The sequence below is a fragment of the Fundulus heteroclitus genome, chromosome 7, assembly GCF_011125445.2.
Source record: "Fundulus heteroclitus isolate FHET01 chromosome 7, MU-UCD_Fhet_4.1, whole genome shotgun sequence".
NCBI classification, from domain to species: domain Eukaryota; kingdom Metazoa; phylum Chordata; class Actinopteri; order Cyprinodontiformes; family Fundulidae; genus Fundulus; species Fundulus heteroclitus.
The window spans coordinates 7,089,602-7,117,459 of NC_046367.1; the positions used below are offsets into that span (position 1 = coordinate 7,089,602).

Below are 27,858 nucleotides of genomic sequence, written 5' to 3' on the forward strand. Positions count from 1 at the left end.
CCCATCTGCTGAAGCGGCTGAACTGCAGCGCTTGTCAAAGTTCAGAAACGACCTGAAATATTGGAATAAAAATCTAAGAAATTTGGTCTGTAAAAATTATATTAATTAGCAGATGTCTTTATAGAAAGGTGGACCTGGAATTCAAACTGTTTTAAAATATGTTTAAATGTCATTGAATATTAAAAAAAGCTGACATTAGCTAACAGCATTTGCTAACTTTAATAAAAAATAGCATGTTAATAATTAGTATTAGCATGTTAGATCAACATTACAAACTTTAGCTGTTATACTACTACTAGCATGTTAGTCATAGACAATATGTTTATCTCTGTTAGCTAGAAATGGCTAGCAATAACCAATTAGTATGTTAGATCAGCATTGCTAATATTAACGAATAAACAATAGCATTTTAATACTAGCTAGTATTAAAATGTTAGATCAGCATTACAAACTTTAGTTATTATGCCATTACTAGTATGTTAGTTATATATATATATATATATATATATATATATATATATATATATATATATATATATATATATATATATATATATATATATATATAAATAAAATGTATGTTGGTTATAAATAGCATTAGCTAATAGGCTAATATTAGCATGTCAGATCAGCATTTTCTAACTTTAACTGATACACAAGTAGCGTGTTAATACTAGCTAGTATTAGCATGTTAGATCAACACTACAAACTTTAGTTATTATACCATTACTAGTATGTTAGTTATAGACAATATATACGTATGATGTTAGTTATAAATAGCATTAGCTAATAGGCTAATATTTGCATGTTAGATCAGCATTTCTAACTTTAACTAGTATCATAATGGAAACAAATGGTCTAATAACCGATTATGTTACAATTTGCATATTAGCCAGCAATAGTTAAATGCAACTATGTGAAGGGTAGCTAATGTAATGTTGCATTTCCTAATAACATGCTTATGTTTACTAACCAAAATACTATTTTGAAGCACTTTTTAAAATTAATTTAGAAAGCAAATCAAAGGTTTGGGACGTTTGCACTGATATATCCATGGGATGGTCTTGTTATGCTTTCATTTTCTCATTGATTGATAACTTTTACTGCCATCAAAGAACTTTTCTCTTGTCTTATATCCAGGTGAGGGAGAAAACTCCTGAACCTGCTTGATTGCTTGATGCAAGAGCTTGACTGTTGCATCTCTAGACATATGCAAATGCTGGCATTTAACTGGCAATCCCAGCAGAAAAAAACAGGATCCAACTAAAAATGTCACTTTAAACTGTGATTCTATTAAACTGATAAAAAGTATTATTGTAATAAATACCACAATTCATAGCTGGAAGTTACTGAATGAGCTACAGTGCAAAGCTTAAAGGGTTGTCTAGTTTTTTTTCAATAAACAAGAGTCTAGATATTTAAAACTGATGCCTTATTCAGTGTTTATAAGTCCAATTTTACTTCCAAGGAATGAGAATGTCGGACATCTGTGATTCTAGAGCTTAGCACAATTATCCAAAACTCATCTGCATACAGGAAATACAGAATATTGCTGCAGATAACCGGCTACATTTGCACTCAGGATAACAAAAGAGAAATGTATTTGTGAAGCCCTCCTTATAATTAATTTATTGCTTAAAAGTTTTCATTCAACCTGGCTGAGAGTTCAGCCTTACAGGTGCTTTGAATAGAGAATGCTCATAATAGGGAAGCTGAATTTCCCAAATTTCTGTAGTTTTAGTGATTTCACAAAACTGTCAAGTAGTTCATTAAAAAAAACCTTCAGCTTTTATTGTTGCTGTTAAATCAGAAATCTCCAGTACAAAACTGTAACTCAAAAATCATGTTTTCTAAAATGCTCTGGGCTTGTTTAAAACACATAAAACGAAATTTTAATAAAGAAATCCACTTCCTGCGCTCTAACCATCACTCTCGTCATCGTCCTTGGCCTGGTAAATGACCTGGTTCCTGCGTTTGATTCTTGGAGTCGTGCCTCCGTTGCCTGCCTTGTTGCTCTCATTGCTGCTCCGTTTCAGGATGCGAGCGGCAGGGACCTCCTCTTCAACGCCGTCACACTGTCCTTCCTGACTGGCCTCCAACTGAGCGGGAGCAGCTTTAGGGGTAGAGTGGGAGGGAGGAGGCAGGTTCATCGGGGAGGAATGGAGGGAGGGGGTGACACAAGATTTGGGCTCTGGTAGAACCAATCGACTGGGGGTTTGGATGTCTGAGGACAAGTCTGCCTTCTCCATCATCTTTGATTCACCTCCTTCCTCCTCTTCTTCTTCTTCCCACTCGTCCTCTATGGTGATCTCATCAGGGTTAAAGGAACTTGACAACCCCGAGGTATCAGTCGGATACTCGCTGGGTTCATCTGTACTTTCATTCTCCTCATCCTCGTCCTCCCCTCCGGTGCTGCTCTGAGACATGCCCACGTCATCGCCTCTCTGCCCGACCTTGGAGTAGATGTCCGTGAGGCCGAACTTGGCGCAGAGCTCTGTTGTCTGGGGGTTGGTGTTGTAGCTCGGGGAGGCGTATGGCTGGGGGTTGCCGGGGTCGTATGGTGGCACCGTACGGCTGAAGTTGTCTGGAATATCCAGCTCCCCGCTGAGATCTTCCACCACCTGCATCATGTCTGCCTCCGAAGCTCTGAAGTCCCACCTGACAGTTAGACAATCCACAGTTCAAACAGCCGCATCATGACAAATGACTGTCCATAGTTAGGCCGAGAACATGTTTTTGTTGTTTTAATGCGTGAATGTAACTTCAGCATCTATGGAATTGCTCCTGTAAAATCAACAGGTCTCCTTTGGGAAGAACAGGCTAACCCCAAAGACTTTTCCATGTCCTGTGGCTCTATTTCAACTCTCTCGTTTCCAGAATTAACCCTAGAATGACACGACCGACCAAACAAACTCACTGCCAACAGTTATGCACTAAAAATCCATGGTTTGATTTAGTATCTTATCATAGGCATCAACAATGAGTCCCGGTATATAAGAGCCTGTGGCAAAAGCCAACATGTGTGCCCTCTGGTGCCGGTTCTGGGTATAGCAATCATCTCTGACTCTATCAGCATGTGGACCAAATTTCTTCTAAATCAGACCATTCCTTCGGATTCTGGTTTCTCTTTTTATTGTTTCACTAGAGAACGTAGATCCTTATATTAACTTAAATTTTCATGAAGGCAAACATTTCTACATCCAGCAGATTCTATAAAAAGAGGCTGAAAACTAAGACAGATAAAACAGAGCACCTCTGCCATGAGCGCTTTGGCTTCTCTTTTACTTGCTGAATAAAGCATATATACGTCCTGACGCCGAGAAAATTTTGCTTCCGTCTAAAGTGCTTCTTACATCTTCTGACGTTATTTTTAAATACCCCGTTGACAATGACAACTAACACAAAGTTTTCATTCCCCGGTAGCGGTTATCACACTGGCCAGTCAAGCTGGAAACAGTCCAATTCAGGTCAACGGCCAAAGTCTCGGCCCTTATCTCATTTTCATGTAAAGTTATCCGTTTACTGAAATAATGTAAGCACATGCTGAGGCTTAATAAGGTTTGGTCACCGTCTATTTCAGATAATTATTTTTCTGAAACTTCTTTTTTTTTTTACCGTTCATGCAGGCCATTATTCTCTGGGGGGTTCCAGCGCTGAGGAGTGGTCATTTGTAAACTGTTGGTGGCTTTTAGAATAGCAACCCACTCTGGATCGTATTCCAGACCCTCAGATGAGCTTGGCCTATCTGGAATATCCACAATCTGAAACGCACAAAGATATTTAGGTACACTGTAGACCCACGCATATAAAGCACATCAAACGTATGACGGAAACGTTTCATCTGACCTGCAAGAACTCCCTGTAGGGGAGACATTTATCCAGAGACAGGAACTTGGTCACACGCGGGGCTGCTTTATCCTTAGGCTGCAGATCAGGCAAACAACTTTGATTGTGGACTAACATTAAAATGAGCAACGTTATAGCCTGCTGGAGAGAACGAGCCACTTACTGGATGCTGCATGACGGCAGCAAACTTTACGTGTAGATGGGCAGAGAACCAGTAGCTGGGCTGGAGATGAGCGAGCAGCTCCTTGGCAGCCGGACTTCCCAGGGTGTTCGTCTCCACTTCCTGCCGCAGAAACTTCTTCTTACGCAACAGATCCCCCGTGTTTCCATAGTGGTAGATCCCTTGCGGCCAGTCGTGGCTCATGAAAATGTCTATGGGCATCTGAATCTTTAATGAAACAGTAATAGATCAGTAAGAAACAGCAGAAAACTAAACAACTCATCTAACTGATGTCTGAAGGAGTAGTAGTTATGGAGTATTAGATATGTACCTGTCTCAGTTTAAACACCTCAATATTCCTGATGTGGTAAACGCTCCGAAGAGTTTCAGGATTATATGGCGGGAATTCATGGTGACCTTAAACAAGAACACTCTGTCAATGGGGGGGGAAAAGAAAAATCTCTAAATCTTTTAAATGAGATAGAAAAATGTCGATAAACAGACTCTTTCTGTAGTCGTGGGATTTAAAGATTCCAGATAGGCCGCCAATCCTGATCCCTTTATAGCGAACGACGCCAGCGTAACCTAGAGACACACGAGCGGGTTAACCACAGTACGTCCCAGACAGCCAGACGACATCTGCTGCTCCTTACCCAGATAGTAAATGTTGGGTGCAACCCAGCCGCCGTACGGCAGCTCCTGCAGGTGGTTGGAGGCCTCGTGGTTCCCTCCGATAAAGATGGTCAGCACTGGAGCCTTCTTCTCCCCAGAATAATATCTGCAACAGGCAGATCTAATTTCAGCAACCTCTAGTGGTAATATCCTCCAGCATTAACAAACAAAAGAAAAAACACTGACTTGTAAAATGTTTGCATCGTCCTGTACTTGGCGGGTACTGCCATGCACTTCATGTCCCCCTCATTGCGCACCGCCTGGAAGTCTCCGCAGCAGAGCAGCAGATCCACTTTGACCGCTTCCTTCTTCTCCAGATACTCGATCGTCTCGTAGATCTTGTCCAGCTCGCCGTGGCAGCAGCCTTCTACTGCGATCTTCATTCTGCACAAACAGGGAAACTGAATTCACACAGAGAGTCGGCTGCCGTCTGCAGAGGAAGTGATCAGATGTGGCTTGTTTGGGAGCAGGATCACACTTTCCACAATGCAGAGCAAATATCTGGATACAAAGCCAACAACTGTTTTAGAAGCGTTGCGGCTTCAGTTTTCATGCCAACAGTTGACATTAATTATTTTTTAATAATTTATAACTCTTTGCAAGATGCTTTATTATCTTAAAGATGTTACTTCATAACAAAGGAGTATTTTTCTTAATTTTTCTCCTGGCAAAGTCTCAGCTTCATGTCAGGGTAGGTACACCTGCTGAAGACAATCTAAATACCAGATTGATCTCTAGAAAAGCAGCTAGTTGGCATCAGCGGGTTCTTCTCTCGGCAGTAACGTGCCGTTATCTTTGATTTGCATCAAAGTGCCCCCACATTCAGAAAACTCTAAGAAAAACGCTGTTGAAAGAACAGGAGGGTTTCAAGTTGAGAGGTTCATGTGCAGGGAGGAAACTCTGGACTGCCTGAGGTGTGGGCCGAGCTGCAGCGCTGCTTCCCCCTGAGCAGTGAGCTACACAACTGATTCCTAGACTTTTCACAATTTTTTAGCCAGCTTTAAAGTGTAAGAATTGATGGATAGAAGGATAGAATGAAGAGTTGATAATAAGATGGATGAAAAGACTGATAAACTGATGAGTGGACATATTAAGCAATAAGATGAACCGGCGGATGGAGGGACAGATGGACAAACGCATTAATAGAAAGATAAAAAAATAGACAGACTGAAATATGGATAGAGGGATGAACAGATGGATGGACTGAATGACAGATGGACAGACGGAGGGGTGGATTGAATAACTGAGGGTTGCATGATGGAAGGATGGACTGACTTATGGAGTATACATGGCGTATCAGTCTGGAAAGGAGCTGGGAGAGCCCGATTTCAAAGGCGGGTCTGCGTCAAAAGGTTAGAACCAATCAGATAACTACGGATGTGACGTAAAAAACTCTAAACTAAAACTCTGTTTTAGTAATTTGTAGTCCATGAAACATGTCCTGGAACAAACTCTCCAGTGAAATTTTGCCGCTTTTGTCTTAAAAGGATACACGGTGTACTCACATACACATACACTTAGTTTTTCATGGCATCAAGAAACAAAAATATCCATGTATTTTGACTGCTACGGTTGCAGAAAAGGGCTGCTGAATTATGGGTAATTCTGCCGCTGAGATTGATGCATCGTAAAGTCCCGCCTCCTGCGCTGTGATTGGTCCGGTCTGTTTTAGACCGGAGAGTATGGACCTTACCAGACTGGCTTAGGCCCCGTTATAAGTCAGTCAGCCTGGCTAGACTCAGCCCCCTGGGAACAATAAGCTGCCATCAACGACCAGCTGGTCGCCTGATGGTCCTCTTTTGCATGTGAGTAACCAGTCACATTTAAACCTGTCCATCCACAATGCAAAGGCACTGCTTATAAGGCTGGAGTTTACCTCCAACTCTACAGACTGAAGTCTCTCAGAGAAGAGACGAAACGTTTCAATAAAGAAGATCCGTCCAGATGACCTACTTCATTCTTTTTTTGTATTTTTCTCTACCTGAATTATTGAGATGCATGAGGACAAACAAAATATTACATTATTCTTATTTATTGCAAATTACCAATGCTGCTAAAATCATAGGTATAACCATACAGCATAAAATAATCCAAATCAAATTCACACTGCTGGTTGGAATCCCTTCGCCTTCTTGTGAACGGTGGTCCCACATACTGCCTGACATGAACTTGTATTTTTCTGCCTTGTTGATTTTTTTTCTTTCCAAACCGGGCTTTTTCATGCTTTTAAAACCTTTGCGTCAACAAAATAACTTTCCTGCTCAGTCATTTAGGGACAATTTTTGATGTTTTGAAAGCCAGGCTACAAAGTTATGACGTTGAAAGCAGATTTTTTTTTAATCGTTTTTCTGTCACAAACTAGATTTCTGCTAGTAGTTCTCAAAAGGTAGCGTTAGCAAAACTTCATGTATTATGCTTATTCCCGTTGTGACAGCTGGATCATTGGCAGCTGAATTTCTACTGAACTAAACACAGCACGCTTCAGCTAGCAAGATAACCAAGGTAAGTTCCCTTTAAGACGAAACAACGTGACGACAAAAGCCGAGGAACGCTAACTCAGTACTTACGTGGATCAGGCTTTAGCTGCAGAGGGTGTTTGTCCCCAGAAAAAAGTCCACGGAGCTTCTAATTTCTTCTAAAACCCATGATTTTGTTACGAGAGTGCAGTTGGCAGCGACAGAACGAATTTTCCCACCTTGCTATTACCAGTCAGTGCGCATGCGCAACACTTCTTTGAGCATGTTTTAGCCTCAGGAGCAGATTCCATCGTATAATATTTTAAATCTATTTTTTTGTATTGCTAAGCATTTGTGTTTTTAAATGTCCCGTGATATTTTGATAAGCATTTAGTAATTTGGTTTTAAATTTGACGCTGGTTTGATAATACTACTGTATCGAATCTGACAAAAAAAAGGAGGTCACATACGTCACATTTATAAACAATATTTACCTAATTGGTAAAGCCACAGAGTAGACTGCTGTCAGACAGCTCGCCAACACAACCAGGCTTTTCTATGTTCTGTTTCCAGTGATCGCTATCCCAGCCGAACTCACGGAGGACTCACTGGTGTTATTAGGAAAGCAGAGTTCGTGGAAAGCTTCGAGTACCGGCCGCTTTTACTTTTCAAAGCCGCTCGCCTCTGATCTGGGGGGCGGAGTGTCCGCGGAGTGCTGCGCCGATTGGGGCGCCCGCTTGGAGGAAGAGAGATGGCGTGCTTGTTGGAGGCCCCTCTCCGCATCAGTGTGCTGTCTGTGAGTGTCGCTCTCATGATTTCAGCGAGTTTGCAAAATTCTCCCCCGCAACATCAAGCGCTTTTTCCGTGGAAAACAGCCGCAAAAAGCTAGGAAGTGGCTAAACTCCATCATTAGCTTGCAGGCTAAACTGGCTCAGCGGCATGTAGCCGTGCGCCTGCATAGCAGTTGGTGGGAACGTTTTTCATCCCCACCTCGCTCAGGCGGGTGGAAGCGTATGAAACCCTGTAACTGGAGAGTTTTGCCTCACGGAGGCCCGCCCCGGCGGCGCTGACCAAAAAAACAAATCAAGCGCCCATAGGAGCTGTCATGTCAGTGTCATTTGGAATGAGTTAGCAGCTAGCTGCAGAGTGAAAGTGACCAAACAGTTTAAACATGTTTACATATCGCGAGAAGCGCCGACAGAAAACCGTCAAGGAAGCCAATGTTTATCCCAGCTACCTGCTATCATTTTGTTTTACACCACTGCGCCGCCTGCGTAGTATTACGGCAGGAAGCTTTGCGTTGTCAAGCTAACTGCTGGGAAGTTAGCAGTATACAGTTAAGCTAACGCGGCTAATACGATCTCTCTCTTTTCAAGCGCGTGAAAACAAGTCAAAGTGTTGCCATGTGTAGGATATTTTTAAATCCTTCTAACTAGACATAAGGGCTGCCTGGTTTAATTTAGCTAACGCTGAATACAATGTTGGAAGAGACAATCGCGAGACGCCCACATTTTGAGCTACATAAAATCAAAGATCAGATTTTTTGTTTGCGTGTTTTGAACATGCGTAACTCTTCGCATGTATATGTTTAAAAAAATAAAATAAAGGAAATCTAAATGTGCACAGCACTGATGCTGCAGGTGCAACCACGCTCTGTGTGTGTGTGTGTGTGTGTGTGTGTGTGTGTGTGTGTGTGTGTGTGTTTGCATCAGGAGGCAAGCAGCAGGATCTGTGCTGTCAGTTGGAGGACCTCTGCTTCTCTGGGGTCATGTGGAAAGTTCTGGTCAAAGATATCAGCGGAATAAACAAAGTTTTCTGGTGTGGCGTTAAACGGCGCATAGAACAGCATTTTAAACAATGGAGACCTCTGTATGTATCAGAGCACATGATTTCTTTTACATTAGCTGGCCAGAAATAATGTTTTCCAATTTTGTTTTTTTAAAAGGTCACATGATTGTTGCTTTTGTATGGTTCTATCACTGAAAGGCTTTTTATTCGTCCAACACCAGCTCTTCACATCTGTCCAAGTTTATTAGCTCTTGTCTGCTCAAGTCAGCAGCGTTGCCACACTGAGATTCAGTATCCCTGAGACATGGCTCTGTAGAACCACGTTTTACGGCAAACCCAGCTACTCATTGCGTACCAGGATTGCCCTGTATTTAGTTGCACAGGTCTTCCCACCACACTGACCTCATTTCCAGCTGCTGCTGAAGAAAATCGTCCATCAAAACATGACGCTGCTACCATCATGTTTCACAGTGGGGGCTGGAGAGCTCAGGGGAAGGCACAGTGTAGTTCCTGTTGGCAAAAAGTGTTTTTTTTTTTTTGTCTCACCTCACCCAGAGCACCTTTTTCCATATGTTTGTATCTGGCTTGTGGCAAATTATAAACAGGAATACTTCTGGCTCTCTTTTCAGAATGGCTTTTTTTCTTACCACTCCTTCATAAAGGCCAGATTTGTGGAGTGCAGGTCTTGTTGACAGAGTCTTTCTCTGTGAGACTTTGCAGCGCTACCGTGGGCCTCTTGGCTGCGTCTCTGATTCTGTGATTTTTCTGTGTCCGACCCGTGTCTTTAGGTGGACAGCAGCATCTTGCTAGTTCTGCAGATGTGCCATAGTCTTTCAGTTCTCAGACAAAAGATGGATCAGACCTTTGTGTGATGTTCAAAGCTTGGGATATTGTTCCAGGACCTGTCTAGGGCTGGACAATTAATCGCATTGGCAATATAATTGCAATTTAAAAAAAACTAATTTTCCAAATCGCAGAGGTCTTCAATTTTTGGCTACATAACAATAATGGATAAGACACGTCCTTTATATGTCAGTAATATGTTTAAAGTGGGTTTGTCTCAAAATGGAACAGAGTTGTAGCAGTGGGATATTGTCATTTTATTTGTTGTAGAGTTTATATAATCACTCTTTTTACCAGGAACTTTCATGAATCTCACCACAGCATTATGTACCGGTCAAACTGTTTAACATGTAGACATGTTTGTATGTTGCACTCTATGATCAACAAGGACTGATGTCCAACTCAACAAGATATTCTCTTGAATAAGAATTTTCTGATTAATAAAAACGGTAACATTTCTTGTTTTAAATGGTTTTTGTTTACAAACATCTTTATCGACAGGCCATTTTTGTTGCTTGCGGTTAACTCAGCGAAAAGTCAAAATTAAATTGCAATTGTGGTTGAAATATATCACAATTTTAATTTCAAAAGCGTACAGCCCTAGACCTTTCTCCCTGCTTTAAACTTCTCGAGAACTTTCTCCCTGGTCCCTGGTCTCCTTGATCTTCACTAATGTTCTCTGACAAACCCTTGAGGCCTTTAACAAAAACTGGTATTAAATTGCGCACAGGGGAGTCCGTTTACATATCTGGTAACTTCTGAATGCAGTAAGCAGCTCTGGGTTTTATTTAGGGGTATCAGAGTAAAGGTGTTGACATACTTCTAATGTTTAGAAGTTTCAAATATTTTGGAGACCATTGGTGGTTTTCCCTCAGCTTTACAATTATGCATGACTCTGTGTCTGTAACACAGTCTCCATAAAATGCTCTGAAAGTCGTAGGATTATTGTGGCAAAATGGTAACAAGTTCAAAAGGGTTGAATACTTTTGTTAGGAACTGCAGCTGGCAAAATGTGAAAGTGCATGTTTCTGGATTCTGTCAATAATATTGTTGGTTTTGTCTTCACACAGGAAGTCACTGCCACCAGTCGCCATTATGTTGACCGACTGTTCGACCCTGACCCACAGAAAGTGCTGCAGGGAGTCATGTAAGGCTAGCCGAGCTCAACTTATTCAATTAAGCATTAAGTTGAAAAAGAAATATTTTACTTTATTTTTTTTATTTTTTTGGCAATCGTTTTATTTGATCAGTTCTATGTGGAAAATAAATTATTGGCTTGTACACGAAAATAAGAAGAAATACTTTTTAACATTTCTTGAATGTAGTTTTTATGAACTAATCAATCGTTTTCTGTCTCCCTGGGTTATAAATACAGAATGATATATTTGATGGTTACAATTACAGCTGGATGTATGGACAAAAACAGTTGTCACAACAATATTTTCTTTTGGCATTAATGTTCTGAAATTTCAAATTAAAAATCCAGTTTCTAAGACTCTGTTTCAATACAAAATGAAAAGCATTTTACTTTTTCAAATATATTTTTCAAACTTTCTCTTAAACTAAAAACAATTCCCTTAAGTATTGTGGGACATTATGGATTACAATCAAAGAAGTAAAAAAAAAAAAAAAAAAAAATTCCCTCAGGGATCTTTAGTGCAGGTGGGGGGTCCAATGGGAGAGAGGAGGTGGTTGTAGGGTTACAACCCGTCCTCTGATACTCTATCAGATTTTATTTTTCTACTCAGTATGATGTAGATGACATGTACTCTGACTATTTCCTAGTTATTTTTATCCCCTGAGGTTACTAGGCTCTAGTTACTGCTTGTACTGCGCTGCTATCTTAGCTCCAGCTGTACTTTTCCACCACCTTCATTCAGTGGCTGTTTGATATAATCCAAGTCACTGTCATAGTAGAAAAAACATTGAATTGTTAAATAATCAGAGATAAAAGTACAAGGTCCTCGTGTGTTGAAAATATACCTTTTGGACTTCAAATTGTTAGAAATTTCTGTAACTCATTCATATTTCTTCTTCTGCTGCATCTCAAATAACTCGTCTAAAATTGTTCATCTATGTGGCAACCCTTAGGCCAGGCTCATACCATGAAGGGAGACTGGGTGCATGCGATTATTATTAAACAGGATAATCTGGTTGTAATCCAAAGCTCCCTTACAGATTTGTCTTGTTTTTGTCCCACTTAAAGGTTTCAGATCATACAACAAATGTTTAAATCAGGAAATACAAAATGCAGTTTTCACATTGTGATATAATGGATTAAACTATCTAAACAAACCTTGCCCAGTCATGCATAAACCGTTTAACCAAATGTTTTTGGTTTAACTACAGTACCCACACCTAGGCCTGTTACTAATTCACTTGTGCTATCAGGAAATCCCTTAGAACCTGCCTGACAACATGAAGTAGGCTAAAAGATCCAAAAATGCAGCACATCATGACCTGATCTGGAAATCCAAAAACATGTGCAACATAGTCATTAACCTCTATAAGTCTGAAAGGGGCTTCAAACGCCGAGGCTTTGGGATCCCAGAGAACCACAGTGAGTATATATGGAGCAGTGTGGAACCTTGGCCTCCAAAAAATTACTCCATTCAATCATCCAGAACTCTCATCAGAACCAAGAACGGCATCTAAAGCCCCACAGGCCTCACCTGTCTCAGATAAAGTCAGTGTTCATGGGTCCGGGCAGAAGAGGTATCCATCTATATCAGTAATAGTCAGCAGTGGCTTTAGCTGATCTCAAAGAAGTTTGGGCAAGTTTTCTGTGGATTGACAAGACCAAGGTGGAACATTTTAGGGGGTATTCCGCTTATCTTAGTCTGATATAAAAGTTTGATCTGAAACGTTTAAATGTGAAAACCCCCAAAAACAGACAAAACAAAATTAAAACAAACCAAAACCTTCCATCTGAGAACCTAAAGGGTGAAATTCACATTGTTGTATACATAAGAGACCGACATTCATCTCTTTGTGTGATTTTGATTTATTCAGTAATTTCTTGTTTTTCATTAGCGACATGAAGAATGCTGTCATAGGAAACAACAAGCAGAAGGCGAATCTCATCGTCCTCGGAGCTGTACCGAGGTACTTTGCACATCTTTTCATTTCCACCTCTTCTGATGGCTCATAGATAACTTTGGCGCTTAATCGGTTATTTCAGGTGCAACAGCATCAAGATGGTTCTAAACAAGCTGCAGTGAAAATGCTGTTTTTCCCCCCCTTCACGTTTAACTATCCAAATTACCATAGGTCATCTCTGCTGTGTTTGGTCTGATGACTACTCTATATGTGTTTTAATTCTATTTTATCTAAAAATATTCTTCGTTAGTAATGTGTTATCTGTAATTAATTTACATTTAGTAGCTTAAGGGGGCCTAGTCACGTATTTTGATCATAAAAAGAAAAAAACAAATTTCATATTCAGATATGACAAGATTCACCCAGCCTTCTTCTTGATAGTGTTTACTTAGTCCTTTTTGAACCGAAAATAAATTTTTCACGTAATGTGATCAGCAGACAAAAGTTGTTGTTTCGTCTGCCAGCAGTACTGCAGAACTATCAGAAAGCAAGATGGCGACTGTTGACACAGCTACTGTAGGAGCCAGTAGACCGTCCTGCGATGTCTCGCAATAAAGTGACAAATTGGTGTGGTCGAAAACTGACCCGATCTAGTGTTGGGGTTACTTTACCTCTTTTTTTTTTTTTTTGTACACCTCAGCGGGATGTTGCTGACTCGCTTGCTTCTCCTTGTTTACTTATTGTGCACAAAGCTAATATGGTTCCTCTGGTCACATGCTCTTGTTATGGTGAATATACACAAAAGTGCTTCATTTACTAACAAATAGAGCAAAAACTAAGTGTAAAACACAGAAATAAAATATAAGAAGCAAATAAGGTGCGATAATTTAATTGGAAAAGCTTTGTGTACAACCAGAGAGAGCTACTGGGGTAGAAACTCATAAACTCCTAGGACGTGACTAGGCCCCTTTGAAGAGATAAAACCTGGCCGGAGCCTTTAGATTATATGATGATCTCATCTAAAGCAAATATGAAATCGGATACTGCATTTGCACTGACAATAGTCCAATGCCTTGTAATCACCCAGGCCTTTTTTAGAACCACAAGAGCAAATGAAATATTAACTGAAGAAGTGTTATGACTTCTTTCTGTTTAGGAGGGCGTTGCCGACCTCAGCTTAGCAGCTATAGATGATCTGGCCTTTGTATTGGTCTGTTTTACATGTAAACAAAGTCAAAATTGTTAAGCGACTCAGTGATACTCATATTACTAGCTATATAATAAAATGTTAAATCTGACACGCCTTCAATGAGTCCACTTGTTTGGTATTTTAAGTGGGGGGAAAAATAAAACTACAGACTTTTCACAGAAGTAAAGGATTAATTGCAAGTACATCGTGTGTAATAAGTAATAAAATTGGGAAACTTGGTTTCAGCTTTCTTCTCTCACTTCTTCCAGGCTACTTTACCTGCTTCAGCAAAGCTCATCGAGCCAGCAGCTGAGGACAGAGTGTGCTGTGGTGCTGGGCAGTCTAGCCATGGGCACTGAGAACAACATCAAGTCCTTGGTGGACTGTCACATCATCCCCACTCTGCTTCAAGGTTAAGCCAAAAAAACACCGTCATGCATGCAAATAAAGAGCGCCAGGGCAAAACACTCATCCATTTTGCTTTGCAGGTCTCTTGTGTCCAGATCTGATCTTCACTGAAGCCTGTCTTCGATGTCTACGGACTGTCTTCATTAGTCCAGTTACCCCTGTGCAGCTGCTGTATACAGTAGGTCGCCCTAAACCCAGCACACGTTTACAGGGCCGTGCAGAAATATTCATACCCCTGCAACATGTCCACATTGTGTTACAGTGCTACCACAAACTTCAATGGCTTCTGCATAAATGTGAAGTGGAATGAAAAATGTTATGTTTTAAGTATTGTATAACAATAGAATAGGGGTATGTATTCACCCCCTCTGAGCCGCTGTTGGAAAAAGTAGGCTGGGCTGAATAAGGTGAATAGAAAGTGGAATGGCAATGCTTTGGTCTGAATTCCCCCGTTAATTAACCCCACGTTCCCCATTTTGAGCCCTGTTGTGAGGAGCATCAGAGAGCGACTCGTTTTGTTGCGGTCTCTTTAAATCTATAGGAGGCACTTCAGGCCCCTCCCCCTCCAGGTCCCAGAGTGTTTCACCTTGTTGGGCCATTTTTGTAGAATGCTGGGGGACAACCGATGACTTATCTACTTGTAGCTTCAGCGTTCTTCAGCTTCAACTACAAAATTGTTAGAAATAAAGATGGCAGATTCGTGAAACTGGTTAGCAGGAAGTCCATGACCTTGGTTAGCTGTTCTGCAACAAATGTTGTGATGTAATAGCTCAAAAACGTAATAGAAAACAGAGAAAACCGAACGGCGTAAAAAATATGACCTAAAAAGATATCTAAGCAACTCCTGGATAGGCTACATTAAAATTTTCTGCATTCCTAGAGACTCCAAGTACACAACAAAATGTATTTAAGGCCTAAAAAAGGGAATTTTGCATGATTTGTCCCCTTTAGGTGGACTATTCTTATACATGAATACTTTATCTAAACCATTCCATTGTGGCTTTACGTGGTTGTATTGCAAGGATGCGAAGTCTTTTGCAGCCTCTAACAGGTTTTCCTTCCATTCGTCTTTCTATCAACTCAGAACAGCTTCTAAATGGTGGCAAAGGGTGGTTCTACAGAATTTTGATTTTATGGACGGCATAAAAATGTTCACTGCAGTTTCTTTCTATTCATAAAAAAAGCCATTTATTACTTCCTTCCACTTTACAATTCTGCAGTACTGTGTGTCACTTGAAATAGACGGAAGTCTGCGGTTGTGACGGGACAAATGAGAAAAGGTTTAAGGAGTGTGGAAACACCACAGTATGATACGAACGCCTAACACAAAGAGCTGCTCTCTTAAAACCAGAATTAATTTCTTATAACTATTTTCACACATCTGCTGTCTACGCCATACTGACGTGAAAGCCCCAACATGTCCAGCCACTGATGGAGCATTTGGCCACCAGTCAGGGAAAGCTTTCAACTACAAGTGCGATTGTCGGCTCTTTGTCGTCAGGGTAAATCTCTGATGCTGAATTTTAAATCATTTTGAATTGGCCTTGTAGGGAAAAGTCCTTATTTGCTCAATCATCATTCATTGGAATGTGAAATGTACTCGTTGAGGTTTGACTAAAATCTCTATCTCTGCAGGCAACGTAGATGGGGGTGATCCTTGCAATGCGTATATATTGATGCATCCTTTAGGTCCTCCGTCTGTTTGATTACAGAATGATTTTGAGAAAAGCCTCGTGTACGGACTGGAAGGAGTTGAGGCAGTTTACTGCACCGCAGGAAGTAGCTCTGACTTTAAGCTGAAGCTGAGGCCTGTTGAACTGGAGTCAGCGGTGATTTGTAGCTACCACTGCAGGAGCTTCATGGAGCTTTATGACTGAAATGGCTACTCTCTCCATTGCTGCTCTGTTTCTCCAGAGCAGTAATGGAGGTATTTTTGTTGTTATTGTGAAGCCACGCACAGATGGCATGTTTCGTTCTGTATGCACTCTGTGTATACAAAATGACAATAAAGAAAGTCTAAGTCTAAGTATGTTTTATTGAAGGATCCCACTGTGATTCCCCATCTGATGTCTCTACTAAGCAACTCCCAGAGAACTCAGGAGTACATCACGCAGATCTTTTCCCACTGTTGTAAGGTACTTTCTCACACACAAACATGATTGTGGCGATCACCCGCGCAGCCAGACCACAATCCATTGCTGCTTGTTGTCCGCAGACCCCAGAGCACCAGACGGTTCTTTTCAACCATGGCGCCATCCAGAACATCGCCCCTCTGCTTATCTCAGCCTCTTATAAGGTACGGCGGTCCTCACGGCGAAGCCCTCTGACCTGGTCTCTCTTGTCAGAGGCGCGTACGTCATCCTGTGTGTCATTGCGTCCTCAGGTCCGGATGCAAGCGTTAAAGTGTTTCTCGGTCCTGGCCTATGAGAACACTCAGGTCTCCATGACACTGGTGAATGGTGAGGTTGTCGGCTCCTGTCGTTTTTTTTCTCCCAGTTTTTCCTTCTCTTCTGAAGCCTGAGTTGTGTTTTGTTGTCAGTGCTGGTGGATGGTGAGCAGCTCACTCAGGTATTTGTTAAAATGATGCAAAGGGATCAACCCGTTGAAATGCAGCTAACAGCAGCCAAATGGTGAGCGACGTCACAGCTTTTTTCCAGCCCAGTCCCAGGGTGTTTCTCTCATACCGTGTCTTGACTTCAAGTCCGGCTCCTGTTTCCGTTCCAGTCTGACCTACATGTGTCGAGCGGGCGCCATCAGGACAGACGACAGCTGCGTAGTACTAAAGGTTAGGCTTCTTTCCAGCGGCGACGACTGCTGTCAGGGACGCGTCTCTGTGTGACACCGCCTCCTGTTGTGTGTTCAGACGTTGCCCTGCCTGGTGCGCATGTGCAGTAAAGAGCATCTGCTCGAGGAGAGGGTGGAGGGCGCAGAGACCCTGGCTTACCTGATGGAGCCTGACGTGGAGCTGCAGAGGATCGCGAGCACCACCGACCACCTGGTGGCCATGCTGGCGGACTACTTCAAGTACCCCAGCTCCGTGTCGGCCATCACTGACATCAAGAGGGTGAGTCCGTGGGTCTGAGTAGGAGCTTTACACGGGGGCTGCTTGAGATGGATGATTTGGGTCGTTTGAAATAAGGTTCTGTGAAGTTATCAGCAGTGTTTCCCATGCATGCTGTAGAAAGATGTCGTATCGCAGGGAGTTTGTGGGGCAGTGGTTGTCTCACAGCTTGCCAAACCCACCACCCACTTTAGCGGATTATTTTATTTTGAAACAGCTTTAACTGAAAATGTTAACTTTTATGGTTAAATTGGCAGGTATTAAAAGTTTGCACCTTGGCAACAGACTCTAATTACCTTTCTCATCTTTCTACGAAGAAAACTATTAGCAAAAACTTCTCAGAACATCTCTTCAGAAGCTCTCAAGACTGAGAAACGATTTACTCAGTCCTGAGGCATAAAAGCTACAGTTCAAAGCTTGTCCTCCAGCCTTTAAAAACATTTCTTTTTTGGTTTAAAGGAAGTAACAGATGAAACAAGGACAGAAATAGTTGACTGTAAATGAATGATATGTTTATGAGGAATATTTGTCCTCTGATGTTATAATGTGACACAGGGTATTACCCTTCTGCCAGTGCATTTCGTCTTTGCTGTTCATGTCAATCTGGAGCTGCAGAAATCCATCAAATCTGTGCGTTAATGTGTCTGAGATAAAGGTTTTCACCACACATGAGATAACCCTGAAACAGTTCATGGTTCCTGTTAGGTTAGGCTCTGAACATGACTTTAAGATTTTTGATGATTATTTGAACTTCTCAATAAAACCACCTCAGACATTCTCTAAAGCAGGGGTGTCAAACATACGGCCTGTGGGCTGGTTCCGGCCTGCCGAACAATTTAGTCCGGCCCGGTGGCTAAATGCATTATCATTATTCAACAAAAAAAATAAAAAATAATGTCCTGTCTGGCAATTTGGCAAGACGAATTGCTGTCTTAATGTCAAAAAGAGCTCATCAGCAGTATAGTGCTCCGCTTGATTTATGAATGTGAATAGTTTTATTATGATTCATGCGGGGAATATCTCAAATGATATGGACACTACAATGGGAAAGTAGGAGAGGAAAGGAAGAACAATAAGAAAAAAGAAAAGGTAAAAGAAAGAGGAGATAAAGGGAAGAGAATGATAAAACAATAAAAAAGATGTACTTCGTTTAATTGAAAATCTGCAGTTCCTATATTGTCCACGAGGGGTGCTGTGATTTAATCAGCAGATGGTAGCACTGAGCTTCAGATGTGGAATATTGATTTTAAATAATTTCTTAATTTATATCTGTTTGATGTATTTTGTCATGTAGGACAGTGTTTTTAAGTTCCAAAAATGTGAACAAATGTTTTTCAACATTGTACAATCAGTGATCAGTGATCAGTTCATATGCATAATGCACAAGTAAATGTCTAACTGAGTAAAAGTATTGTTGAAATTGCACATACTTTTCTTAAAAATGCTGAGATTATTCATAATATATTGTGTAAAATTGAAATTCATTTAATATAAAAATCAACACGTTCTCTTTTATTAGTTCTATTTGATCTTGCAATGAGTTTACTCGTGTGGCCCTCTTGAGATCAGATTAAGCTGAATGCGCCCCTAAACCAAAATGATTTTGACACCCCTGCTCTAAAGACAGTAAACGTCCACTAGGGGGCACCAGTTCTCAAAATGAATCTGTAACTAGAGTAAAGACTTGAGACAAAATACATGCAACCAAGACCAAAAACTACCTGAGTTCAGCCTCATCCTCTATCTGTGTATTGGCTTCAAAGAGATGTGCTGAAGAGAATTAAAATCAGGAAAGAAAAATGGGGAAAATGTTTTTGATTGAGTCTCAGCCCAGGGGGAGCGGGGGATTTCTGCAACTCTGTCACTTTCAACTCTTACTTTGAACTTTTCCACCAAACAATCAGGATGGCAAAGCCGAGACTAATTCATGGGTGAGTGCACAGATGCTGGGCTATTAATTGTAATATTTCTGTGGCCTATTTGTATAACAGGGATATAATACATTTCTGTATAATATTCTCATTGAAACCATGAATATATTAAAAAAGCTCATTTGAAAATCGTTTGCTTTGGGCCTTCTTCCCCACTTTAATCTCTGATTGCTTGTGCTTCCTTAATTACTTCCTTTTGGGTGCTGGACGGCTTTACAAAAGCTTTTGTGATTAAAAATAACGCCTGGCCTTATTGACGTTTTGCACCTGTCCACTTTGCTGTCCTTTGCAGCTGGACCATGACCTTAAACATGCACATGAGCTGAGACAAGCTGCTTTCAAGCTCTACGCCTCCCTGGGCTCAAATGACGAGGACATCCGCAAAAAGGTTCTGCAATCAGTATCTATTCTCTTTTTCTCTCTCTCTTTGCATATGTGATGATACGGACGCACACTCATGTTCTGGTGCATCCCGTCGTCTCTGTTTTCTTCAGATCACAGAGACAGAAAATATGATGGACCGAATAGTTAGCGGCCTATCAGAATCCAGCATTAAAGTGCGGTTGGCAGCAGTGAGGTGAGACTCTCTGGACTTTGTCTTCCACTCTAGAAGAACGATTAGTTGTAATTCTGTATTAAATGATGTAGTTTTTAGAGAAAATATGATTTCTGTTGGAGTGCTTAAGCTTTTTTTCCCCCACAAAGTTTTCCTGGAGCCCCATTGTGACCTTTCTGGGTTTTAAACGTGACTGAATAATATCTATTAGGTTCATGCGGGGTGTTTGGGAAAGGATAGAATATTCTTTAAGGATTTCCCCCAAATTTTCTAAAAAGAAATAGCTCTAAAAAAGTGGAGTAATTGTAATTTTGACAAACACTTTAGTTTTTGAGAAAGGGAGTTGTAGGTAAAAAAAAAAAAACCTCTTTGCTATCTTTTCTAACCTTGATAACTGGGCTCTGATGCCTAAACAAGTTTAAGATGATATTATCTCCAGATAATGAGATGATTATACCGTGGCACAACAACCTCAATATCTTGTGGTTTCGAGAAGATTATTAGATAAATTTCACTACTACAAAACAGGCTTAAGATGTGATCTTGAGATAACATGAGCATTAATTATGTTAGACAAAAACAAACTCGATATCTCTTTATTCCAGAATATGTAATTACGATAGACCTAACAAGTTATCTTAAGATGTATTCACTAAATCAAACCAGTCTAAGGTCTTTAAATACGAGGGAATGAATAAGCTCTTACTGTGTCGAAGCAAACTCAAGGTCTTAATATTTTAAGATGAGAATCAGCTTTATTGGCCAAGATTGCGTGCAGATTTGACTTTGGTTTCACAGCGTACACATCACAAGACAAGATACTTCCATGAACTTTCTCTAGTGCCATGAATATGAATTTTGAGACACCACTGCTTAAATAATACTTTTGGCTCTTCTGCTACATTAAAACCTGCACTTCAACTCTTTCATACGTCAGTATTTTGGTGTTTGAGTTGCCCGGCTGAACACCCCTGAAGCCATGGTACCGGCACTCCGGCGATGTCTGCAGGGCGTAGAGCATCGGAGCTCTTCATGCTCGGGCCATGCTGATAATGCATCCCTAACACTCTGAGGCACAGAAACCAGTTTTTTAAAACGCTGACTCTAGAAAAACTCTGGAGATGTTGAGATGACGTGTAGGAACCCTGTGAAGATGTCAGATCAGGACCAAGGTTATAGAGATGAAAGTTTCTTCATGTGTGCGTCTTCACCCCCACCCCGCTGCAGATGTCTTCATAGTCTTTCGCGGTCAGTGCAGCAGCTGAGGACCAGCTTTCATGACCATGCTGTGTGGAAACCCCTCATGAAGGTCAGCTTGCCCATATCTCCCTTCAGCTTTTGAGCTGAAGTAGCACTTGAACCTGTTCCTCTAACACGGACTCGTGTCTTTGTGTGTAGCTGCTGCAGAACGCCCCAGATGAAGTCCTGGTCATGGCTTCCTCAACACTATGCAACCTGCTGCTGGAGTTCTCGCCAAGTAAAGAGGTATACTAACTGATTATGTCAGTGAAGGAGCCTTCACATCCTCTTGCTCTAATGGATAGTCGGCGAAGCTTCAGACGTCCAGTTTCTAAACTAAGTCAATTTTCCATTTAATGGAGAGTAGATCCTCTTTAAACTTGATCTTTAATGAACTTGTTCTTTCTAACAGCCCATCCTGGAGTCTGGGGTGATTGAGTTACTGTGCAGTCTGACTCAGAGTGAAAGTCCTGCTCTGAGGGTAAATGGCATCTGGGCCCTGATGGTAATGAGCAAACATTTACATCATCAAAGCATTTATTTAACTGAAAAAAAAAAAAAAAACTGTCAATGCGTAAACATTTTAATGTTCCTTTTACACACGTGGGAAACCCCTAGTCCTGCTACAGTATTGCAATTTATTTATCTGAAGAACTGCCAACAATAAAAGCTTTTGTGTTTCCAGAACATGGCCTTTCAGGCCGATCAGAAGGTGAAGGTGGAGATTGTCCGGTGTTTGGGCACAGAGCAGCTCTTCCGTCTCCTATCCGACCCCGACGCCAACGTGCTGATGAAGACCCTCGGTTTGCTGCGCAATCTGCTCTCAACGCGCCCGGTGAGATATGCACACGCAAACACACGCAGAATATTCTATTTGTTTGATTTTTATAAAAATTAAGGTTTCATTGAACCATATAATTGTGTTTTACAGAGTCTTGCTTTAGTGTAGACGTATTTAGTTGGGGTCTAAATAGGAAAGATTATGAACTTCAGCTGGTCTAATCAACACCCAGACTCCTTAGAAAAACACTGAGATTGCCCATATTTAGCGCCGAATCATTAGCTCCATAGCAGATACCAACGTCAGCGCCTTCAGCCCTCCATGGTGCACACCATTTTCTACAGTACTTGCATCGTCTGCACTAAACTGAGCCGTCCATTCCCTTTGACTGGACAGGTACAGTGGGTTATAGTGAACTCTATAGCAGTACTAGTGATGGATAACGGAGCAGAAAGCCATATCGAATGTCCATGCAGACCAATTAGAAGTGAGTCTGCTCAGACTGCGTATTGGTGTATGGATTTCTGGTGCTGGAGGGTCCAGTTGGTGCTGGACTCAGTCTCATGGGGCTTTAAGCTCTTGCTGGAGAAGACATCTCCTTGACCCATTATTATTGCTGAATGTGAATGAATTTCTCCATGCATTCTAAACACTGACCTTCCTCTGCTTTCTTCTCATGTCAGCACATTGACCAGATCATGAGCTCTCATGGGACTCAGATCATGCAGGCGGTGACCCTGATCCTGGAAGCTGAGCACAGCATAGAGGTCAAAGAGCAGGTGAGCGGGTGCAAATCCCCCTTGCTGTACTGCAGTGGGGTTATCGGATCCTGCAGATGGGATTTCAACATTTTGCCTTAGTTAAATCTACAGTTGCAGCATGTAAATGTCAGCAGCTGTGGAAAGCATCAGCAAAGGTGCAAACACATCAGATGATGAGAAAGCACAGGGTGGTCACGTGAAAGTATTGACGGAGTTTTCTTTTTCATTCAGACGCTGTGCATCCTCGCCAACATCGCAGACGGGAACACAGCCAAGGAACTCATCATGACAAATGATGACATGCTCCAGAAAGTTAAATACTACATGGTACTGTGCTTTTGGAATGAGGTTTTCAGCCTTATTAAGGAAATGCATTTACTCTGTTAGAAACATAGAATTCAGTTCATTGTGTTTAATTTGACTTGTATATGTATTTTATTTATTATTGAACTCTTGTTTAACCAGGAAAGTGACCATTTAGATTAATAATCTCTTTTTCATGGTAGATATGGCAAAAAATAAAAATAAAGACAAATAAACAGTTACAAAACATTACATTTAAAACATCTTACATTAATGGCATCCACAAAAACTATATATATAAAAAATTAATAATCCAAACGGTAAAATGTTACATCAGACAGAATTTAAAAACACTGGCAATTTAAAGAAGTCATCTCTAAGTCCATAAATCTTTAAAATCACTCAGGAAGTTTTGCAGTTTTCCATGTTGTGGGGGTGAGGTAGGCAAAAGCCTTTTTTCCAACTTCAGTACGAATATTTGGGACAGAGAGCAAGTCAATGGAATGCAAAGAGTATTGCTTGGTGCTCTTTTGTATTATCATTTTCACACAAATAGATTGGAAGAAGACCTAGAAATTTCTCTCTATATCGATCTATAGATATGTAGATATATATACGTATGTACCTCTGATGAAGCCTGTGGGTAATCAAAGAAGGCCATCCAACCCGAGAATAGAACTCTCATTGATGGGTTAAATTGTGGCAGTTCGTTATAAATCTTAGGGCAGAATGATAACCTGTGTCAGTCTTATGGAGACACTGGGCTAAAGCGCACATATACAAACGGTCACAATAATCCAACCCAGACAAAAAGGTGGCAGCACCAAGTTGCTTTTTAAAATTAAAAAATCCCAAATGTAGAATAAGTTGTTTTAAACAAGCAGCCAGTAGAGATGAGATGCTCCTTAAAACAGTTTAAGATCATGACTTTAACTTTAATAATCAAGCCTCTCATGACACGGGTAGAATGAACATGAGATGTTTTACCCACAGAAAGTGACTTAATGGCTTTCCAAAACTTCCTGGGATCATTTAAATGTTCAGAGGTGACAGATTAGTAATATTCTGATTTGGCTTTCTTTATGAGAGAACAACACTTGTTTTCCCTTGTATTACATGTGTATGTTAGGCACATGCTGTGATGATTTTTCATGCTGAGAATAAGCAGTGTTCATTTGAGCTTCTATAGAAGAACACTAATTGGATTTCATTATTAAGACAGAAATAAAATGTTGAGCTCATAGAGTCACGATTTCAAGAAAAATTCTGAAATCAAATTATAATTGTTCACATGGTGATGACTTGGCCTTTCAGAATCACAGGCAAATATCTTCTGTTCCCACAGGGACACTCCAACGTGAAGCTGCAACTCGCCGCCACCTTCTGTGTCTCAAACCTGATCTGGAATGAGGAGGACGGTAAGAACTGCTCTATGAAACTGTCGTACAGATTGGTTTAGGTTACAGACGAACTGAGGGGCTTTCCACATGTCAAAAATAGGCACGTATATTTTTCTGTAACCGACTGGATGCAAACACATTTGATAGCATCCCAGATGACGATGTTTATCAACTCTTTGGTGGGGGAAGGGGTCCTATTTTAATTCAATCAAAAATATTTTTTTTATGTAAAATTACTTTTTTTTTTTTTTTTTTAAGTGGATGAGTTTCTGTTGGAAAGTTGAGAAGTCAAAACTGTGCAGAATATCTACATTTTGCCAGTGACCAGTCTTCTCATGACAAAGTAATGTCAGACATATAATACTTTTTTTCCCAACAAAAAGTCACTGTTCTCCTTTTAAATACAAACACAACTGTAGTTATATTTCTGTGTAGCATGTTTATTATGACTTGCCTAATAAATATACAGGTAAGTTGACTCAAATTAAATGCTGTAAATTTGTTTAAATTTGGCTACTCTTTTTCATAGAGGAGCATCAGGCCAGTGGGAAATGTCTTTGGCAGTTTTACGTCTGTTTCATGTTTCTTCCTATTTTTACAAGTAGTTTATTGTGTACTGCGATTAGGTTTGAAATTTAAGAATAATCATCTTTATTCGTCATTGCAACACAAATTCCAATAAAATGCATCCTCTGCATTTAACCCATCCCTTAGGGAGCAGTGGGCAGCCACTGTGTAGCGTACCAGGGGGCATTCTGGGGCTAAGGGTGTTGCTCAAGGACCCAGAGTAGCAGTATGTGGGATTCAAACCGCAGAACTACAGAATTACTTGGCCACCACTCTGCCACTAACTCAATCACACCACTGCCTTTCATTTCATTTAGCATTGTGAGGACATGATGGCATAACAAAATGAACACTTCCGGTTGACCCTACAATGCATTTGACACTGTGGTGTACAGGATGTGATCTCCAGATAACCTGCCAAAGCACTCAGACACCAGATATATTGCACATGTGTACCACTGCCACAGAATCAACACAGCAGCTACTCAAATATCGTAGCACTTAACCAGTAACATTGCTTCATCTCGTATGCTGCAATAATCAGATGCTTTACTTACCTCAGGATGCTGGGTGCTTGCAACTAAAGGAGATCCTGATGGCATATATATATTTTCTGATTAATAATTATTTAACTATTTGGGGACACTCATGAAGCTTTTTGTGGTCGCGGTACCTATCTAAGTCAGAATATTTTTTTTCTTCTTCTTTTCAATACCAAGTCCCATTCCAAACCTGTTTTAGGTAGTACGGTCAGTGCCATGTGTATTGTTTAAAAGACGGAGGCTTCGACAAGGTGTTGTAGTTTTTCAGTTCTCTCTTCTGTTGTTTGCTAGGTTCTCAGGATCGCCAAGACAAGCTGAGGGAGATGGGTTTTGTGGATGTTCTGCACAAACTGACGCAGTCAACCGATCCCAACCTCAGCGACAGGTGGGCCAGAGCCACAAACACCGAACAGAAAATCACACTCGTACTGAATACCCAAACATTTTCTGATGTTGTGTTTTGTCCTTGTCAGGGCGAAGACAGCGTTGCAACAGTACCTAGCATGACTACAGTGGGCAGCGATCCTCTACTGCCAGCCTAACTAACAATCATCTGGAGGACGCCTGCTGTTTCCTTTTTGGGTTTACTTTTGGTTTAATATTGAGACTTGCACAAAGACACCTTTGTTTTTCTTGGAGCTGGGGCCCACATTTCTGCTGCCTCCCAGCCTCAGCGGTTCTACTCAGCCCTTACTTTTTCCCGGAGGAAGGCTCTGAGAGTGCGGTTCTTGGAAACGTTGGGGAAGTTTTTTAGTTTTTTCTGGTTTTTTTTTAGGCTGAATCTTTTTGGAGTTTGGTGACATCAGATTCCCGAAGTGCAGTCGACCGAGACCTGCACCACTCGTGACTTTTTTTGGACTCCTGTTGGTGAACTTTCTAATGCCAGAGACGCTCAGTGCTGTTGGACAGGAGAGCTTCCTGGTTTTCTTTTGGAATTTTGGATAATTATTGCTGTTAATATTAATGTCTACCTAAGGCATCAACTAGAAGGATATATTTGGAAGAAATGCCTATTTTGAAACTTTGGGTGTTTTATTTTTTTGTGGACATATACCTCGTAAATATGAATATAAATATATATATATATATATATAAATTTAAACATAAATATATATTTTTGGATTCTTATGTTTTCCTTTCTCTGCCCATTGACTTCATCTGTTTCCTCTTCACCAAGATTCTCAGCACAGTCGAAACTGCAGCCTGATTTTTAACACGTTTTAACCCTGAATTTTGTCTGCAGGGGTAGAAAATGAAAACAAATATAATGATCCAGATTTCTAAGTTTCTGTTTTGTGGCCATGAAGAGGCTGCCACCTCGGTCCAGTGTCCTTACAGTCCCCATGGGAAATGTAGTTCCAGAGCTGGTAGGGCTTAATCTGATCTGCTCCGTTATTATTGAACAAGGTTAGGATTTGCTGTTACTATCTCTGTAGCACCCCCCACCCCCCACACTCCTTGCTCTGTGTGCTTGTCAGAATAGATACATGAACTGAGGAGATGGAAGGGTCACCATCCGCAGCACCAGAATCAAGCACTTCTGAGAACGTTAGGCTCTGGTGTGGAACCTCTCCTCTATTCAGGATGGTCCTAGTGTTGCTCTATGACATTTCAAACCTTACTGAAGTTCTGATAGAATGAATGTTATAAATGAAAATATATGCAGACCTGCAGAAGGATTACTTTTGTGTTGTGTGTTATTTCTTCTGTCATGAGACGGCAAATCAGAGAAGGTTGGGCTTGCTAGCTAATTCCTGCACCACACCACTGCAGAGCCTGACCTTATGACTTGGTACTGAGAACGATCCAGATGTTCCTTTTTTGTGTTTTTAATTTATTTTACAATTTTTTTTTTTTTTTTAAATCTGAGATTTATCCGTTTCTACGCTTTGACCTTGTGGCAGTCAACATCACGTCTGAGCAAAGTTAGAGGCACAATACCTGAATTGATTTTTGTCCAGTTAAGAAAAATGCTTTTTACGCATTGTATTATGATTTTAAAGACATCATTTGATGAGAACAATTGACTAATTGATCAAGCGAGCCCCAGCTTTTTGTTTTTTAGTAGGAAAAAGCAGCAAACTGGGAACAACTCGGCACAACTTTGTCTGCCAATGGTACGAGATGCGGCAGCTCCTCCAGCACAGAGGTCGACAGGGTAAATGGAACAGCATGGTGTGCATGTCAGTGTTGATCATCACATAGGAAAATATCAGTTACCTGAGTAAATGTAGCCATTTATATGAAAGAAAATGAAGAACAGTCCCTCGATGAAGCCTAGTCTTCTCTGGAGGATTGTGCTTGAGGCGCGTGCTT

General features: G+C 40.9%; 2 protein-coding genes across 5 annotated transcripts; one reads left to right on the forward strand and one right to left on the reverse strand.

The window, feature by feature from the left end:
• Positions 1–1,765: 1,765 nt before the first annotated feature.
• dbr1 (debranching RNA lariats 1) lies at positions 1,766–7,742 on the reverse strand. Of its 3 annotated transcripts, none has more exons than XM_012876337.3 (9): positions 7,629–7,742; positions 4,865–5,062; positions 4,660–4,784; positions 4,511–4,591; positions 4,338–4,423; positions 4,010–4,234; positions 3,847–3,924; positions 3,616–3,761; positions 1,766–2,658 (listed from the first exon to the last, which is right to left on the reverse strand). In XM_012876337.3, the coding sequence occupies exons 2-9, from the start codon at positions 5,059–5,061 to the stop codon at positions 1,920–1,922; spliced, it is 1,677 nt and encodes a 558-aa protein (XP_012731791.2). In that variant the 5' UTR covers position 5,062; positions 7,629–7,742; the 3' UTR covers positions 1,766–1,919. The 3 variants fall into 3 exon arrangements, with proteins under 3 accessions (XP_012731791.2, XP_035994728.1, XP_012731790.2); XM_036138835.1 differs by lacking the exon at positions 7,629–7,742 and adding an exon at positions 7,246–7,399 and having other exon boundaries at positions 4,338–4,426; positions 4,514–4,591; XM_012876336.3 differs by lacking the exon at positions 7,629–7,742 and adding an exon at positions 7,246–7,399.
• A 68-nt stretch (positions 7,743–7,810) lies between these two features.
• On the forward strand, positions 7,811–27,224 carry armc8 (armadillo repeat containing 8). 2 transcript variants are annotated; one of them, XM_012876333.3, is made up of 22 exons: positions 7,811–7,930; positions 10,836–10,912; positions 12,799–12,870; positions 14,263–14,405; positions 14,482–14,579; positions 16,444–16,536; positions 16,617–16,697; positions 16,785–16,860; positions 16,941–17,031; positions 17,126–17,186; positions 17,265–17,465; positions 19,686–19,781; positions 19,888–19,970; positions 21,177–21,258; positions 21,348–21,434; positions 21,601–21,693; positions 21,874–22,023; positions 22,653–22,748; positions 22,962–23,057; positions 24,379–24,451; positions 25,834–25,927; positions 26,016–27,224. In XM_012876333.3, exons 1-22 carry the CDS (start codon positions 7,886–7,888, stop codon positions 26,047–26,049), a joined length of 2,022 nt encoding a protein of 673 aa, XP_012731787.1. In that variant the 5' UTR covers positions 7,811–7,885; the 3' UTR covers positions 26,050–27,224. The 2 variants fall into 2 exon arrangements, with proteins under 2 accessions (XP_012731787.1, XP_035994727.1); XM_036138834.1 differs by lacking the exons at positions 7,811–7,930; positions 10,836–10,912; positions 12,799–12,870; positions 14,263–14,405; positions 14,482–14,579 and adding an exon at positions 16,121–16,371 and having other exon boundaries at positions 16,428–16,536.
• Positions 27,225–27,858: the final 634 nt, after the last annotated feature.

What these genes read in the sequence shown, in the direction of transcription:
- dbr1 (XM_012876337.3), bottom strand. Translation starts at nt 5,061, where the DNA reads ATGAAGATCGCAGTAGAAGGCTGCTGCCACGGCGAGCTGGACAAGATC. An exon ending in ATCCCACGACTACAGAAAGA is followed by an intron (nt 4,424 to 4,510) that starts GTCTGTTTATCG and finishes TTCTTGTTTAAG; the next exon opens with GTCACCATGAATTCCCGCCA. An exon ending in AGGTGTTTAAACTGAGACAG is followed by an intron (nt 4,235 to 4,337) that starts GTACATATCTAA and finishes GTTTCATTAAAG; the next exon opens with ATTCAGATGCCCATAGACAT.
- armc8 (XM_012876333.3), top strand. Translation starts at nt 7,886, where the DNA reads ATGGCGTGCTTGTTGGAGGCCCCTCTCCGCATCAGTGTGCTGTCT. An exon ending in CTCCATGACACTGGTGAATG is followed by an intron (nt 16,861 to 16,940) that starts GTGAGGTTGTCG and finishes TTTTGTTGTCAG; the next exon opens with TGCTGGTGGATGGTGAGCAG. An exon ending in ATGGCATCTGGGCCCTGATG is followed by an intron (nt 21,694 to 21,873) that starts GTAATGAGCAAA and finishes TTGTGTTTCCAG; the next exon opens with AACATGGCCTTTCAGGCCGA.